Source organism: Lytechinus pictus, chromosome 1, assembly GCF_037042905.1.
Source record: "Lytechinus pictus isolate F3 Inbred chromosome 1, Lp3.0, whole genome shotgun sequence".
Classification (NCBI taxonomy): Eukaryota; Metazoa; Echinodermata; class Echinoidea; order Temnopleuroida; family Toxopneustidae; genus Lytechinus; species Lytechinus pictus.
This window is the reverse complement of record NC_087245.1, coordinates 17042167-17061085: the sequence shown is the minus strand read 5'-3', so window position 1 is coordinate 17061085 and position 18919 is coordinate 17042167. Positions and strand designations below refer to the sequence as shown.

Here is an 18919-nt window from a genome sequence, read left to right as displayed (position 1 = left end):
ATCTACATTCCAGAATTTATCCATCGGTAGAATTACCTTTACCTCTTCTTTTCATGTCTTTGTCTTGTCATGTCTGTTACTATGGTTTGAAACGAATATGCCCTATCCCGTTAAACCATGGGCCTCGTGGTTCTAACCTGTTTATAATTTTTATTTGTTTGTTAATAAATTTACTAATAATATTCTATCAGTCTCTATCATTGTACCACTTGTAGGATACCGGACTATAATTTGTAATGTCTTTACTACAATGCTCCATTATCTTGTTTATTAGGCCATTTTAGCAATTACTTCGCAGACGCTTTCTATAGCACATATAGCCTTTTATCAAAAGCCCTTCATAACAAAACAGCCTTTCTCGAAAATCTCAGAATAAAAACAGCAGTGTTGTCCTGGACTCCGAACAGACGACGTAATATGTTGTCTGGTCCAAATCTTAAGACGATGTGCTGGCATGGTCCACCAACTTTTGACGATGACCTCTGATCTGTCCATTGTGATTTGACGGGCATTTTAAATAGATTCTGAAGGTTGAAGAAAGCGTCTGCGAAGTTGATGCTAAAATACGCTATTGTCTCGAAGGTGTTTGGCTTGGGTAAAGCAAGTATTTTAAATAACCAGGATAAACACACAAAAAAGCAAAAAAATATATTCAAAATCATTATTAAACATTCCACTATCAACTTTTGTATAACGCTTGTGTCTTATATAGAAGGTGAACTATTGACTCATGATACACATTTTAATAGTCGGACGTACATCCGGTTCAGCGCTATTATCACAATATAAATTATTTTCACTGTCAACATATTTCCTGCATGTACTAACTGTCCTAGTAAACACACCATAAATTTAATACAGTTTTATTGAACACCAGGTAAAAATCTATATTTTCAAAGGCAATATCTAACTACACGTTTGTGATACCTTTCACTATAATCATTATAATCCTTATAAACTGCAAAGACGCCGGTGTTAATTTAACACCACTCTGGTGTCCACATCGGAGAGGTGTTGAAACAACCGGTCTACCGTTAGGCTAACAGCAATTTGGCATTCAAGCAAGTATTACAGGGGCCGCGGAACAGGGGGGGGGGGGGCTTCAGGACCCCACCTTTTTTCCAAAACCGTGTACATAAACGTAAAAATGACAATATGATTGTGATTTTAGCATGGTCAGCCCCCCCCCCCCCCCCCACTTTGTAAACCGTTCCGCGGCCCCTGAGTAAGCAACACCGATTAGTGTTAAACCAATATCGGTGTTGGTTCAATACTTCTCTGGTGTGGGCCGATATAGATACCGGCTGGTGTTAATATAGTGCTGACGGTTACTCGTCTATCAAACCGTTTCATAATGCACTCTGAACAAGATGTGAATGAAGCAAGTTCGATGAGCAAACAAAATTGATTTAATTCATCGATTGGCTCCTCCAAAATCTGACGTAAAATAAATAAAAAGTATGATGTGATCTATTCAGACGTGAGTTCTGAAGTATTATCCCAAATCAAAGCTTTGTTACCTTGTCACTCTATTTGATTGTGACCTATAATGACATGGTTGAAGTGATTACACAAACAATAATTCGCTTCTCACGAGATTATCATTGAAAGAAAAAGATTAATAGGTAGATATCAGCTCACGAGAAGCAATTCAGTATTACACACCTAATTTATGATGATATCCATCAGAGGTATGGGGAGGAGGAAGGGGGGGGGGTGCCGATTGTAAAGAAAACCCAAATAAATTTGTTTCGAGTATAGTATACTTATGTGCTTCAGTAGTCAGTTTATTACTTTATTCAGTAAATTATAATGAAAAAGGAGAGAGAAAACTTGAATTTATTTCGTTATTCAAATATGGTTGAAGGTGACATAATTTATGAAGGATATACATGTATAAGACCGAGACTGGGCTCAAGAAATTATGGAACGCCGCTATAAGCATGGTAAGTGGATTCAGTTTGCACCAGGGGGATACCATATTTTAAATTCAATTAGACTTTTCACTTCCATTGTCATACGGGAGGAGTGATATATGATAAAAATCTAATATTTATGATATTAATCAATATTATTCCTCCTGCTGCTGTTGCTCAAACTGTCACCCCTCCTCCTCCTCCTACTATTACTACTACTACTACTACTACTACTAGGCCTTCTACTACTATACTACTACTACTACTACTACTACTACTACTACTACTACTACTACTACTACTAATGCTGCTACTACTACTACTACTACTACTACTACTACTACTACTACTACTACTACTACTACTGGAATGTCTCGGATGAACTCAGCAAAGACAATATCAATATCATACTATTCTCGTTATATATATTATTTAATGAATTGTGGTCTTCTGAAGCAATATTTATCAGGTGGTATTTGAGACGAGGCTCGAAGGGGGAATTCTGTTTATAAATAGTACATCAAACATGTAGAGATGTCAAGCAGTGCGACAGAGCGTGGTTGATGCTGATGAATCGACAACGAGCGAGAGATCGATGGGGATCTCCCCTGACCGGGGGATAGATAAACATACATTGGCGGGTAACCCAGTCCCATTTAACAAATAATCTGCGTCCATCGCCCATGCTTGATATAAATGTTATAGCAGATAGGTCTAAATGTTATGACACTGTAGAAATGTTACTGCATGCTAAATTGTAACATGGCTAGTATCCGTTTCCAGAGTTTGATAAAACTCCGCAGAGTTTATCATGGTGTGTGTGTGGGGGTGAGGGTGTGTGTGTTGGGTGTACCTGCCCCATTCCTCCTAAACTACATGTATATAATAAAGATTCATGGCAATCAAATTTCAACATCTTATTTGGGGGTTTAAATGTCGAATTATTATAGGCCTATACGCAATAAAAAAGTTAAACGGTTTCATAGCAAATCACCGGCAGATGATAAATACAACCATCATGACCATTTGGTTTTAAGTACTGGTGAGGTATTTGCTGGAAGTAATTAGAATAATTTCCTGACCAGGGGCCCGTAACACAAAGCTTAGTAATGATCGTAGAACTTTTGTTACGATTGATTCCATTGACTACAATGTACAATCAATCTTGGAAATCAAGCGTACGATCAATTGCTAACCTTTGTGTTACGGGACCCAGGTAGGCATACAGGGCCTTGTTCCATAACGTAAGTTAGTAATATTAAATCTCTGATTAATTCATTTCGCAATGTTGTGTAACAGGATGAAAGTATGTTAGGCCACATCGTGAGTGACATTGTAGGGAGGAACCTCGGGAAATTAAACAGAGTCATTAGAGCCAATAGGCTTAAGTCTCGATCGACTTTTGAGCGGTCTGAATAGAGGCGGGATGGGCAAACCGCCCTTTAAAATAATTTACTGACCAAAACGTTGTGGCGCCTATGCACTGATCAACTTGCCCTGGTTTGGCCATTTATCGCTTCCTTTTTTTCTTTTTTTTTACTACCGACCGCATGAAAATCAGTAAAGTAGATCGTCCCGTTCGAGTGAATGCACAGTTTAAGTGATGTAAAGATTTGTTTACCGATGCACAAATAAGACAAACTTTTAGGGGCATAACATAGCGCATGGGGCGACATTTAAACAAAATGAATAAACGATTTACCAACGAGCAACAAAAAAAGAGCGAAAATTTGTTACTTTTTTCAGAAGAAATCTAATTTTAAGACTGAGTTTTTGCTTTAAGGGTCTGAATGTACAGCCTATTAATGCCTTGTGTACTGAAGGCCCTGTGAAACAGCAAGTTTTGGATGTGCTAGTCTTTGTATGGAGACCCACTTGTTGATCAAAGTTTCAATCAGGGTCTGTGCATGCGGACTACGATCTGTACGCCAGTGGATGGAGCTACAGTACATGTAAACAAACATTGATAAAGTTAGTCTTAGTCTGGGTAAAATGATTGCGAATCCTGTCAAATTTGCAGATTTTAAAGATTAATTGATAGCAGCCTTGCATTATACAGTCATTATACAGACAGTAACATTCCTACTTGTCACACAGCAGGTATACAAGGTGAATTCTACAGGTAGGTCTATTCACTGAAGAAGATTTAATGAAAAAAAATGTATGTAGCTAAACATTGATAACTTGGTCTGCTATTGTAAAATAGTTGGTATAAACCTGGCTCACTGGCTGTACCTCTTCAATCCGATTTATGTGGGTAAAAGCCAGAAAGCTCTTGTCGAGGCCCTGGTATCCCGAGCAATGCGCCAGGCTCGCTGCTCGCCATGCATAATACGCTTTGCGAATTAGCTATCCCTCGCTTCGCTCGGGAAGCAGCCACCAGGGCCTCGACAAGAGCCTCAAGAGGCTACAAAGAAGTAGGCCTAGGTGCTAGCTTTTTAAGGGAAAGTGGTAGACTGGCAAGAATCAAATAAAGTCTTGTAAAATACTGGCAACATTAGACATGTTAGATCATGGATATGTAACGGGCTCAAATAACTCTCTCCCAGTTTCCATGGCAAGTAGAAAGAGAGAGAGAATGTTATTTTGGTTATGGGGAGTGGGGTGGGGGTTATAGGGATTCGAGTCCAGCTAGGGCTCGAATGTAAATTGAAGACCAAAACTCAATGGATCAAGAACGCATGCATAGGAAATGACCAAAATACATAGCATTCCTTAAGACCAACTTTCAAAGACTCAACTTGGTATAGCTTTACTCACCCCGTTGTCTCCCAGTCATGACTGCTGCAGAGTCCTCAGGTGTCCTCTCTCAAAAAACTCTACCAACTCAATCAGACTTTAATAGTCGTAGCACCATCAACAGTAGCAGACGATATCACAGATACCATATCTCGACAAGAGTTTGCACCTTTTTATATAGCAAACTATATATCTCCTGTTTCCATCAAGATCTATTATTTATAGCCCGTCTTGGTGTGTACAGTAATCCAAGGTAAAATCCATTATCTGATACACGTGTGAAGCAGTCCGCCCCTTCCGAACACAGGTGTGTACTATGTATTCATTCATGGGAGAAGTGCCATCGAGTACGAGGAGTCCCACTTCTTATTTTGGCATTCTTTCACAATTGAGTGGTTCCACTGATCTGTATACTACAGATTAGTATACTGTACTCAGTGGATAAAAGGGATGGTCAATAGAAATTTGGAAGCTAATTCTGTAGAGGGCGCTGTGCAAGTAACTGATTTTGGAAAGCTGACTATTATATTGCCAATGCATTTTATTCCGTTCGTGATTCACGTCTGATATTCGAAAAGTTTGTTAATGGTATTTCGCCTAAAACAGTGAGTTGGAAGTAGAAAATTTGCCAGGGGAAGACGGATTGTGTGTTTTTTTTTAACAAAGTTTTCCGATCTCAATCCTTGGTACAATGTAGCAACTGATAATAGGTTTACCCCGAGGTTTATACTTATGTACCTGGTACCTGATTTCGTAAACAAATTGTGGCCTACAGTCAAAACAATTCCTGCATAGAAATTACGAAAGGACACGAAGTGACCGTCTATTTAAAGATGTTTTGTATGCTTATACTGTATATTGATGGTTACATTAAGCAGTAATGTATTTGGAGTCTCTAGACAAAGCAAAAACCAAAACAAACGAAATAACTCTCGAAACCTGACAGAATTCATTATGTTTATTGTCTTTTATCAGTCGTCTCCATCTAAATTCAGATTGAAAACGTATATCAATCAGTGAATAAGGAAACACCCTTATCAAAATAGATGCATTAACATCGAGAGAAAACAAAGAAAAGCATGGAATATCAGTATGGTTAACCTGCTTTAAATCTGCACCTATTGCGCTTCATTTCCATGTTGCAACCATGTATAGAATACTATGATAATTAAAAACTCTGTCACCTCGGTGACTTCAATTTAATTTCCGCTCATTTCCCTTTGTTATTATGCAATTATTCCTTCTATCAATTAGGCCATTGCATATATCCTAATAGATGTACTGATGCAATTTTGGTTTAAACAGCTACGAGTTTGCCTATGTCACTGTAAGCGTGAAACACTCGTTTGAAATTAATCAATTGAGTCTCATTCATTTTATCACATCTGAGAGTCTTCCAATAAAGGTTGTTGGCGCGTCGTCTGCTGATGGCCAGATCGTGATCGTATTCCTTGGTTGCTGCTTGGATCTAGGAGCAAGGAAAGAAATGGAATGTGTTCATAATCGTCTATATTGTATTCATGTTGAATCCAACATCAAACATAAGCCTCAGTACATATTTGCTCAAAGACGAAACTGGAACATAAATGTTTTGTTAAGTGCGACCTGCTGACAAGGAATTTATGTCATGTATGTCCACAATTCTACAGCCCCCCCCCCCCCGAAGAATTGATAATCCTTACCATGTTTGCAAGAATTTAATAAATTTTAAACACCCTCTGATGAGTCATCATCATCTTCGTCAGCAGCAGCACCATCACCATCCCCGACATTGCAACTGTGCCGGGAGATTTATACAAAGCGGCTCGACACGCTGAGGAAACTCATATTCAGCATGTTCAGTATTTTCGTATATGCATGCTTACTTTATACGATTTTTTTTCTGTTTTACTAAAAAATTATAATGCTATTGTATTATTGACAACGATACTATTCATGCTATGAGTATTTTTTTTGTTATATGCTTATTTTTACATGAAAATTGCATAAAAATCTCGAATCTCGAAGTAGAATCTTTGATTTTCATACCTTTTGCCTGATACCTGAGAGATCATCCATGGTCTGAATGATCTTCATCTTGGGAAGACGATCAGCAATCCTCTTCACATTGGGCTGGATCCAGCCTAGACGAGGAACCCATTCCCTCCTCTTCTTCTTGGTATCCTGTCCAACAACCTGTACATGAAGTTATGGGAGCGGTGATGTGAGATGACGGACGTGAAAAGTTAACAGGGACGAGTCGGGGGAGAGAACTGACAAGATATAAGACTCTTGTTTCGATGGAGAAACAAAGTTGGATCAAGATTGAAATTTCCACAAAATTCAAGTTCAAAGAGAACTAAATACATTCAGTTTGATGATAAACTAATTTCTAGATGAAATAAGCATACTTTTTCTTCCATTTGACATCCATTGTTTACAAATTGGTTCAGAATGGGAAGAAAATTGCAATATTACAATATCAAAATCTGTAAGTTTCGATGAAGTGTTCTAATCGTTACTTTACACTTTTTTTTTAAATATCTGGGGAAGGGGTCCACACAAAAAAAACCGGGGGGAACTTGTCCTTCAACCCCACAACTGCCACCCTTTTAGATAAACCTGCTCTACAAATATGACATAGATCGAGGGGGACACTAACAAATCTTAAAACTTTTTTTTATTATTATTCTTCTTACTTGACTAACAAGTTCCTCCTCTTTTTTGTTCTCCTCCACCTTGGTTGTGTTGTCATCTTCCGACTTAAAGTGAACCCGAATTCGAATCTTTCCAGTGAGTCGAGGACGTTCATCAGGGACATCCACTGTTTCATCCTTTATACGTTTCTTCTTCTTCTTCTTCTTCCTTACGTTTCGCTGTGGAGCGAGCATGATTCTGAGAGGTTCTGCGTAGGGGGACTTATAGTCGTACTCTGGGTGATTCAGCATCGTAGAAAGGGGTAAAAAGATTGATTTTATAGGGGGTATAGATAATAGGGATTAATTATATAATGCTTCAAGTATTGATATCGTTTAATTAATAAAATGTGCCATGCCTTTTTGTATCTTCCAGCTTTGATGACATTAATAAAAAGCAGTAACTTTCATTTGTGTTCATTTTTCTTAAGTTGTTGGTTAATCTTTAATTGAATTTGAAACCGAAGTTAACCAAATAAATTTAGGACTTTTCAAATATTTGTGCCCATCTTATTAGACGAACACTTATCTTTACTATTGAAAAAATACCAGATTGTAAACAAACCCGGTAGATTTATTTTGTATTCTACTCAGATAATTACCCTTTTTTCAAGAATATCGTCACTTTCCCCCGATATTAAAGTATCTATTTCTATCAACCTGAGTTGATTTTTTAGCATCAATTTTCTAGACAATGCAAAACTTGTAAAGTTAAACCAGACCTTCGATGTACAAAGAGGAATCTCAAATACACCGATGTTATAGGTTTATGGTGTTATTGCCTTCAACACCCCCGGCCCTAAAAGTCAATGATGGGGTGTTTAAGTTTCAACACGGCTGTTTTCATTGTAAACGTCCTGTTTTTTTTTTTTTTTTTTATGTAGTGCACAATATGAATATATACGCGGTGATGAAGTGTTCAGCATCGATTTAAAAAAGGGAAAGTGTCGACTCTGAATGAAATGTTAAGTCTGTAGTCATGGATGAATAAAACAGCTGCATAGTATTTTTTGGAAAAGTGTATTGATATATTGGCGGAACCACGCCAGTCGGCAGAAACAATTGTTAGGAATAGGCCCTCAAAGTTCTTAATTCAGTTGATGTTTTTTTTTAATGATCCTACCTTTTATCATGACAATGGGAAAACAAAATTTAACAGTGGCACTTGCCTTCATTGCTTTCCTGCAGGCGATCAAGATGTTGAGCTAGTTGTTTTTCAGTCAGGCCAATGAGTCTTGCTCCAGCAGCGTAATGCATGACAACATGAGGGGCTTGGGCGCGTTTGTATTTGGTATTGAAATATCTGATAAAAAAAAGAGGGAAACAAAACTTCCAAGTAGACTTGTAACCGCTGAACAAGTTAATTTCTTTAACTGTTGTTAGTTGTTGTCAAGATGTTGAAAATGAGGGGATCCGCCTCGACATACAGTGGTGCTCAAAATGTTAGTGAACCCCACCAAAAATGAACATATTTGAAGTGCTTAAGTTCTGTCATGTTTTAGATATAATTGTGAAGTAGGGTGATAACATAATTACATTCAATAACGTTTGTTTCTCAGGACTCGCCGAACGTAGTTTTGGCGTCTACATTCAAAACTCGGCATGAACTTCAGCAGTGGCGGACCGTGATCCGAGGAGACAAAGCATTGGAGGGGCACAACATTGTTCACAAAGAATACAGTGCCCCTCCAATCATTTGTCTCCTTCGGGTCACGGTCCGCTACTGAACTTAAGGAATGCATTTGAGTTGGGATGCTAACTTTTCAGCACAATTTTATATTTTAGCCTTTGCTGATATCCTATTCACCATATTCACTGCATTGCGCAATCCCCCACCCCTCCCCCACCCATTTCCGGCATTGTTTTCTCGTGTATCGATTGGAATGTTTATATAAATGTTCTATATTATCTTTTTTGTGGATGTGAAAAAGTGCATTTTACATTTGAATTACAGGACGTAAAGTGTTTATACCTTTCGAGTACATCCATTTGTTTGAGAGCGGAGGTCTTCATGAACTTGGTAAGGGCGTCAAATAAAACAGTCTCGCGACCCCCTGCTACGTCATCTTCCCCAAGAGCGTGCTCGTCATGGCTATCCGCTGGATAAAGGAAGAAAATTCGTCAGAATTTTTTCAAAAATACATTTGAAGATATTGTATCTAGTGACGGATCCAGGGGGTGAGGCAGAAGAGACTGTTATGACATGTATGAGGAAATATGTCACTTCATGCTTCATGAAGTCGGAGATTTTTCTCATGAAAGGCATAATTATTCCTTATTTTAAATTCATTTATATATTTTTTGTATGTTCTTCGTTGTTTTTAAATAGTGGAATTAGCGCACTTTGTATGGCCCGTCAATACCCTGGATCCACCCTTCTTGTAGTATACACGATAAACCATAGTATTGGTATACACAATAACCAGTAAAACAATGCATGTAAATAGACCAATATTTTCAAAACATTACTACATGTATAGAGAATTCGGAAATTGCATCAGCTTGGGCGAACGCTATCCGAGTGAAATTTCTTCATAATCTCTATTGTGACTTGATTCCTGCACTGTAAAAAAAATAGTTGAAATTACTCAATAAAATTGTTTCAACAGATTGCCTTAATTTTTTTAAGTATTATGAGTTTGGCAGTTTTAAGTAAACTTTACTTATTTTCTTTGCATCCATTTCACTCTAGAAAATTAAGTAACAATAACTTAATTCAATTTAGTAAAACAATCACTAAAATGTTTGAAAAATCAAATGGGGGAGTGGACTTTCGTTATTCGAATTCAGACTTTCGTTATTCGAAAGTCCGCTCCCCCATCGTCCCACTTTTACTTAAGTGGCATCATTTTCATCTTATCCAAATATAAGACTTTGTCCATTTTCACTTACCTGTTACATATATAGATACTTACATTGATATTTATACGCGATCGTTTCATTCTTACAGATAAAACAGTGAGAACAATATAATCATTTTCCGAAAACCTAAAAGACATCTAAAATTTTCTGCTAAATGACTATTTAATGTTGCTCTTTCTTTGATTCAAGAAAAGAATTAAAAAGTTAGCACACCCTTATCCGAAAAAATTCAAACACAAACAGATATGACAGTTATTAAAAAAAAAAACCCAAACAATTACTTGCTCTAACATGTCTAATGAATATTCATGCATTATTTGAATAGGGCGTTAATTGAAAAATATAAGTACATTCAACAAGAATTTATAAGTAATAATCATCTCAGCCTAATTGAGTTAGATTTACTCAATCAAAGCAAGCCAGCAATACGTGAATTTTCTTAAATGTATATTGAACCCAAATAAATCAAGTAAATTAAAAGACAAGTTAAAACTACTTAAACAATGAAAAATAATTACAAATTATAAATTCTACTTATATTCATTAAATATTAACTACTGATTCATAATTATTTTTTTACAGTGTGTCAATTTTGATTTGATAACGCAACATTGTTTTGAAAATTGACTAGGAAATCAAATAGACATGACCTTCAACTGACATTATTTTGAATCAAATTTGACGCAGATAGAATTATGAGAAATTGTGATTCTTTTACCTAAGCTGAAATCCAAGACAAATGTTTTTTTTGATAAATATGGTAAATATGATGAATATGGAAAAGCATATTTTGATAAAAATTACATGTTAAAGGCATCATTAAAAGATGCAACATCCTTGCGAATAATAAATAACCTTTATCTCATTACCCCGCGTGTGAGAAGCAGGGGCCGCAGAAACGGGGGGGGGGGGGCTGCGGGGGCTCAGCCCCCGCACTTTCTTTTTCCAAAACCGTGTACAAAAAACGTAAAAATAACCATCTAGTTATGATTTTTTGCATAGTCAGCCCCCCTCCCACTTTCAAACCGTTCCGCAGCCAATGAGAAGTAGGAATAGTACAGGCGCGCATGTATGCCCCCTCCCCTCGCCCCGGCCACTACCCTGTGATCAGAAGTCCCCCCTCTCATCTTTTGTGCTCTCCCTCGTATATGAAGCGATAATAAATTTGGTCTCTTTTTTTGAGCAATGAATTTTTCCTGTGAAAATTTTCGCGGCAACTACATGACAGTAAGAACTCAATTTTCGGGCTAACTATGCGAAACCAAATCGATCAACTTTCTTTGCCACCCTCCCCCATTTTAAAATCATGGGTCTATCATAATAAACAATGCTATCACTGTGGTATTATTTCGTTATACTTACCAACAGTTTCAAGGAATTTTTCAGTATTTGTCATCAGCGTCAGAAACTCTTCAAAGTCAATTTCCCCACTTCCTGCAAATAAACAATCAACATAATTTATAAGCATTAATTGGCAATTAACCTTGATAATTGACTAAAACTGTTGGTTTTAGATGGTAATTTGTTTCCAGCTCATAGGCCTAATATTGTGATTTTTTATTTTTTATTTCAAGCATAATTAAATGAATGTTTATCGTGACAATAATCTTCATTTTTCATTATGTTCATGTTTTTGCAAAAAGATAAATAAATAGATAAATGCAATTGGATTGGCTATGAATATTCACAGAATGGCATAAGTCTTTATTGTCTGGCACTGACGTTCTTTCTAAAATGTAAATAAATCTTACCGTCTTTGTCGATCCCTTCCAGAACATCTCGGATATCTTGTGCGGGTAGATGGATATCCACAGAGCTCAAAGCTAGCTGAAGCTCATCTGCATCAATGGTTCCTCCACCATTGCTGTCGAAGAGATCGAACACCTCTTGGAAAGCTGAAGAAAAAAATGAATTAAATCCCATCAAGACGATTGTGAAAAATCATCATTGGTTAATTTTCACTAAAAACCTCCAAACATCTCAATTTAAACATTACCTATAATCTAATCAAATATAATCCCATCTAATCCAATCCAATTATAATATTCTCAACAGACACAGCAGCTCAATGACCATCCCCTCCTGGCTGTGACGATTTCATAGTTGAAATTAGGCAAAAATTGTTAAAATAATTATATTTTATGAAAGAATAAATCCATGAAAGCGATAGAACTTTCATTATAAGTTTTGATTATATTATTACACATTTTTAAAGATTCCAATGTGAGAATGTCATTCCAATTAATATGATTACATTATAAAAGATTTGCCAAATCTCTTTGAAGATATGCTCCCTTTTCAAACAATACCTTCAACCTGCTCTTTGGTGAGTGCAGGTTCGGGTTCAGCTGATTTCTTCTTGCGTCGCTGATGAGGAGAGTATGACATGTCATCCATTCGACTACCGCGCCGGTTATATGCACCATCTCCAGGGTGGCTGCTCCCTCGCCTGCCGGAAGCTGGACCCCTTCCGTAGTCAACAGTACTCTGGCGTCGACCTCCCGAGCCAGTCTCCGGTAGCACGCTACCTCTTCGGAGGTACCCGTCGCCCATGGTGCTGCCTCGCCTTCCACCAGTTGCTACGCTTCCACGACGACTTTGCTGAGGAAAAAGAATATCATGATATAAATCTATTTTCCTATTAATTCATGATATCTATCTGGTTAAAATTAAGATCCAGGATTGACCAGAGAGGCGGGGGGGGGGGGGGGGGGCAGGTCCATAACTTTTTCTTCATTTTCACAAAATAATAATAATAAAAAACATCACTAGGCAATAATTGCCTCCTCTTGGCGCCAGGGTCAGGGAAAGAGCCCCCTCCTCCAAACTTCGAAGGCCTACACACTAGCTTGTATTATCTATTAAAAAAAAAACACCAAATATTCCATTAGTCCTTGAGCGGGGGGGGGGGGGGCATCTGGATCAGCCTCTGTCTCCAGATAGTATATTATGTAATACTCTCAGGGAAGTAAAAACACAATTTTTTTGATATAAGGAAAAACCCATCTATTATTCATTCATCTATTTATTATTCTATCATCATCGTCATCATGATCATCATCTTCTTCTTCTTCACAATCACATTGCCATCAATATTCATTTGGAGAAGCTGTAGACCAAAAGTAATATTAACAGGGTGATATCTGGTGCCTGGCTGGCTTAAAAAAAATGGACACCATGAAATTATTTTTGTTCATTTTACATACCCCACTTGACGGTATGGTACTCTTGCTTCTTCTTTCCTGATCTTCAGATTTAGTTCGAAATCTATCGGAGCTACTCGCTTTTGGTATAGCCCCAATACTCTCCCTGCTGTTCTTGGTACTGTAATTGTTATTCTTCAACGACTCCATGTCACTGCGGTGGACATATATCGCCCCTCTTCTACTTACATCCGACATGATTTTTGTTTATTTTACCTAATTATGAACAAAACAAATATTTACAAAAATTTGGTCTACTGTTACTGAATAGTGCTTTTTTTGCTATTTCCAGAAAGCCGAAACCAGCCGTACGTTTTAGTTGCTCGTCATTTTACATCGAGTCGACTTTTCTGTTCGCTGTCTACGTACCGGTACTCGTGTGCATGTGTCATGTGGATTTGTTTATGTCTGACGTCACCGTGGGAAAGTTTACTCGAGACATCCCGTGACCCGACCTATATTACGTTTTGGTGATGTCATAATGGATAAACCAAAGGATCAACAATAATGACAACCGCGCAAGACGATGGGTTCAGGCTGGGTTCTGGGCGTATTCTGAAAACCGTGTTATCTGCGTGTTATCTCATTTCGTGTTATCTTCGGCTCCTCCCACTCTACATCTATTTAATCCAATCAAATGCGCTGTTAAAGAAACAAATCGCGCAAAATTTTCAGGGAAAAGGGAACGTGCGCACGGTGATACGAAGCCTGCATTGTGACATCATTCTGTAAGCGCATACAGCTACTAGTAAATAAAAGTTAGAGCTAGAAAGAGACGTGGGGAGGGGTACGTGATTGTGACAATTAAGAACTGAATTGAATTTATTTTCATACTTCACAAGATAACAAAATAATAACATAATACAAGAAATTGATTATTTCAGACAGCATGGATACGAAATTATAACAGGAGACAGAGGCCTCGATCGATTGTGGAGCGGGCAGGGGACGATCGCCCTAAGATATGGGGGCAAGCATAATTTATACATGCCCCCAATAATTTTGAGAACTTGAAAAAATAAAAATGCAAATTTTGAAAAGCATGAAAAGCACTTTAAGAAAAATTAAATCTGACATAGAAATATCAAACACAAAATTGTATTTTTTTCTATATTATAATTTGATGCGTAGAGCGATCAGCCATGCAAAAAAAAAACACTTTTGACCGCCCCCTCCCCCCATCCGAAGCATATAGATTGACTGGCGTGATAGATAGATTGAGAATAACCTAGAAGCATTGAGAGTTAAAAAAAATTATTGGAGCTATATAATCATTGAAAAAGGGTTTTTAAAAATGTGAATATTATAGAAGTTTCCCCAATTGCTAATTCCATTCTTTTTAATTTTTGTTTGTGCTTTTCTTTTAGACGTTTGTAATTTTCTTCCTCTTTTTGTCTTTTTTATATCATGGCAAAAAGTAACCAAATAAATAACTCATGATCATATATGATAATGATTTTAATTAGTCCAAATCAAAGATGCATTTAAATTGTATTTTCATAGGAAATTCCAAAGAAATTGTTGTTTAATCATTGTTAGTAGAGACTAAAGGTAAATGGAAAAAAGAAAGAAAATTACAGTAAATCCTGCCAAACGATAGTTATTTGCCCGTTTATGTTCTTCTTGACGTTTGCGTCTGCTAGAAAAAGTGCAGCCATCGTCATCCCCAACTTAACCTCTCCTTAACGCAGTGTTAAATTTTCGTGTTATCTTTGAACAAAATTTTAGCTAACACCATTTTCAGAATACCAAATTTCGTGTTATCTTCCTCCCTAACACCGCGTATGGGGGTTGCGCGTTGCGCACTGCGTATTTCATGACCTGCGCGGTGTTACCACTTGGGCCACGTGTTTTTCATGCTAACACGATTTTCAGAATACCAATCGTGTTAGCTAACACCACACCGTTTTTGTGCTAACACGGTTTTCAGAATACCGCCCCAGTTCACCCCCGCCCGCACCCCACCCCACCCTTCACCTGCGCTGCGCGCTCATAAAACTCACGTGTCGGATGGACACGTGATATAATACAGGCCCCGCCCTTTTCATGATCGTATTACACATTTTGCACGAGACATGGCAGCATGCAGCATGAACAGTCGCATATTGGATGTGTGGGCCTAAAATAAAACAAATTACTAGTATATGACAATTTTTAGTTTATATTTTTTTTTCTTCACAAAACTCTTGGTCAATGCATACGATCCTGTTGGGATCATGTATGCTATGAGAATAACGGAATCGATCGTTCTGTTTTTGTTGTTGTTGTATTTTGTTATAAGCATTGATCAAAATGTTAAAATTTTACAGATTTGATGATTAAAAAAACCCACTCCGAATTATGACTAAACAAGGTCCGTGAGTATTAAAACAAACCATTATTTACATTTTAGAAGGATAATGTAAAAATTCTTTTTCAGGTATTCATGCAAATAATACAAATAATAATAAATATAAAATGAAAATATAGTGAATGTGTGACGAAAGGTTGTGCATTCCCACTTGCATATCGCCATTGATGTGCATTTCATTCTGTTTTCTGCTAATAAGCGAAAACCATGTCGTACTTTCAATTTTACATAAAATTTCAATTAATTTTTGTTTGCATTATTTTTATTTTTCCTTCATTAATTCTTATTGACATTGTTTTATTTCTACCAATGATGGTAACCTGTTGTGTAGGGCAACCGATATTAGATAACTAGGTGAGAGTGAGACTCCCATAGGCGAATTATATAATTTTAGGGTAAAATCTAGTGAGATACTGAGATTGATAGAAATGCATGCAAAATTTAGAGTGAGACTGAAAAGGGACCAAAATGAGTGAGAGTCACTCTCTGAGTGAGAGTTTGCAGCCCTGTGTTTTCATATCATTTATATCATTGAATGTTATTCATTGTAAATGCATGAAATGATTATTTGGGTGTATTTTGTGTTGGAAGTTAAATTGAAACTGAATTTGAATAATAGATAAATTATACCGGTAGGCCTATTCGTAGGTTTGGGTGGCAGTGCAGTAGAAAAAAAAATCCGCACTATTCTCGTGTCGTCCACAAGAGGGCAGCACTGAAAAATTCCTTTCGAAATGGCTGCCGCTGTCTTGGTAAGTTTCCAATAAATTAAAAATGCTTGTATCGAAAATTACTGAATAACTTAGCAAGAATTTGACAAATAACCAATTCGGTATACTTTCAGCTGTAAGCGGGTAAATATTTATTTGCATTTGGTGTTATATTTGTAGATAAAAAGGGCTTCTACAACTTGAGTGACTGAGTGAGTGTGACGGTTGAATTGACGGTTTGTTGAAATTGGGCACCGTCCTTGGAGCTGGTCGCGTCGGGAGTGGCTGGCGCGACCTGGCCGCTGTGGAGACGGCTACTCCGGCTAACTCCAGTGACAGTCCACGCTCCGCGACTCCAGCTCCGAGACCACGATCGGCATTGACCACGTGGTTCATTGATGTAGGCCTACAGTGCAACCGTTACCTGCCACCTCGTCTCATTTTACTTTTGATACATTATTTGGAGTAGATCTACCACCTACATGATGTATTGACCTAATGTAAATGCCTTTTTTGTTTGGACTTTGCCTTGGCTGCCTTTAAAAGGCTTTATTCCTGGAAATTGAGGGTCTAGCTTAAAAAAGTATAGACCGTCGATACGATACTCGATAGTGTCTTTTTTACTAGTGAGTCTATACTTAGTAAAATTTACTCATGTAGGCCTAGGTCTGAACTAGTTGTAACACTAGTACTATCCTACTACTACTACTAGTAACAGGTAACTAACAGTAACATACCTAGTCTATTCTAGATTTTTAGAGTAACGTTAGATCTAAGTCTATTGAAAATGTTTGAGAAATCAAATATTTTGTCTGTTTTTACTTTAATTTTATATTTTTAATTTAGAGTGAAGTTCAGATTTCATGTTTATTTTTAGAGCAGCGGCCAATTCACATCATGAACATTGCCAGGGAGATGTGCCAGCGGGGGCTTAAATTGATGTTAATACCACCTTCTTTCTACGTATAATAAATTTAAAGGCACGGCCATAGCGCTCTCTCGAGAATGTGCACAAAATTTGTATAGGCTCGTTGGTTCGCTTGTCAATGCGTTGATGCCAATATCGTGGCATACGGCTAATGTTAACCCTTTGCGTGCGACGGGCTTCCACAGAAGCCCAGCGAGTCATTCACTTAGCTACGACGGGCTTCTACAGAAGCCGAGAAATGTTTGGTTTAATTCAATTAAGTTTTTCAGCTTTTTCGTAATTGTTATGTACTAAAACCTCTGCCACTATTTCCTTCATAAACCTATTTCGATAACAGATTGAAAAAAATATACAGCTACGTGGGGAAAAATCCCGAAAATAGGAAATCATTTCAACTTTACCCGATTTTTTCGTTGGAGTCGGACGGGGAGGATAAATTTTGTGACGAGCACGTACGCGCGCGCATAAGGCCTGATCACGTGATTTGTTCTGATCACATGATTTGATCCATATCGTTGTTCTGGTAGAGCATCTTGGTTTTCCACGTATTGGCAATAATAATAATAAGACATCAGAAATGCGAAACAAATTCACGAGTAATGCAGTTTTTACAGTGCCAACATTAAGTTCTTTTATTCTGATAGATATACGCTAACATCTTTTCTGCAAGATCGTCACGTAATAAGCTACGCGTTTCTTCACCATTTTCGTCTTATTTGTTTCATCAAGAAGATATCACTCTAGATAGAATGATATCTCCTTGGTTTCATCGATCGATTGCATTTTCAGAAAAGCAAAAAGCTTGTAATGTCTTAGTACTTTGAGCTGATCTCGGTGCACTTTTGAACTTTTTCCCTCCCAATCATCCCTCTTCTTCTCATTATTTTTGTCTACTATTCTGAAAAAAGGAGAAAAGAAGGCAGCTTAGCACACCATTCATCTTCTGCTCTTTTCAAAAGGGGAACGTCCATGTAGTTCATGATATCGGCACTACCCGAACAAAAGAATGTCTGGGCGGCCACTCAAACAAATTCCTTTCGAAAAGAGCAGGATACAAATGGTCAACGCCCCGAACAAAAGGAAGATTAGTGTTTATCGGCAGGATGACCCATTGAACGCTTTTCGTACTTAGCAATACAAAAAGCTTTTATGAATCATTTTTTTCGACCAACATACCGTATCTAAAAAAAAAATGTCTCATTACCGACAACACAGGTGCTTATGACATCCGTCAGTAATTCTTATTGCAAAAAGGCGCTTCCCCTGGGTGATGATGCATATAAGGATGAACGAATAATTATTTAGGGAAATTATCGAAAAAATATGTTCAAATGTCAGGGAGGACGAGAGAGAATGAGAGACAGAGATAAAAGGGGGAACAGACAAGTGCGCTTTTGCTAAAATTCTATGAATATCTACTTAAACGAATTACAACATGACTTTATTTTTTGGTTAGATTACTTTTAAAAAATCCCACAATGTTTGTTTCTTGCAACTCGGTCATCAGACCCTTCCCAAACTTATGACTTTTTATTA

General features: G+C 37.5%; 2 protein-coding genes across 3 annotated transcripts in view; one reads left to right on the top strand and one right to left on the bottom strand.

Annotated features, from left to right (window-relative positions):
- Positions 1-5589: 5589 nt before the first annotated feature.
- Positions 5590-13762, bottom strand: LOC129264684 (uncharacterized). Its single transcript, XM_054902637.2, has 9 exons — positions 13399-13762; positions 12502-12793; positions 11944-12087; positions 11555-11626; positions 9303-9429; positions 8500-8633; positions 7334-7566; positions 6684-6830; positions 5590-6123 (listed from the first exon to the last, which is right to left on the bottom strand). The coding sequence occupies exons 1-9, from the start codon at positions 13591-13593 to the stop codon at positions 5953-5955; spliced, it is 1515 nt and encodes a 504-aa protein (XP_054758612.1). The 5' UTR covers positions 13594-13762; the 3' UTR covers positions 5590-5952.
- A 2664-nt stretch (positions 13763-16426) lies between these two features.
- The window catches only part of LOC129258466 (transmembrane protein 237-like), a 29711-nt gene continuing 27218 nt past the window's right edge, over positions 16427-18919 (top strand). For both annotated transcript variants that reach the window (XM_064097386.1, XM_054896735.2), the window contains exon 1: positions 16427-16497. In XM_064097386.1, the coding sequence (XP_063953456.1) occupies positions 16480-16497 (18 nt within the window). In that variant the 5' untranslated portion in view covers positions 16427-16479. The remainder of the gene's footprint in view (positions 16498-18919) is intronic.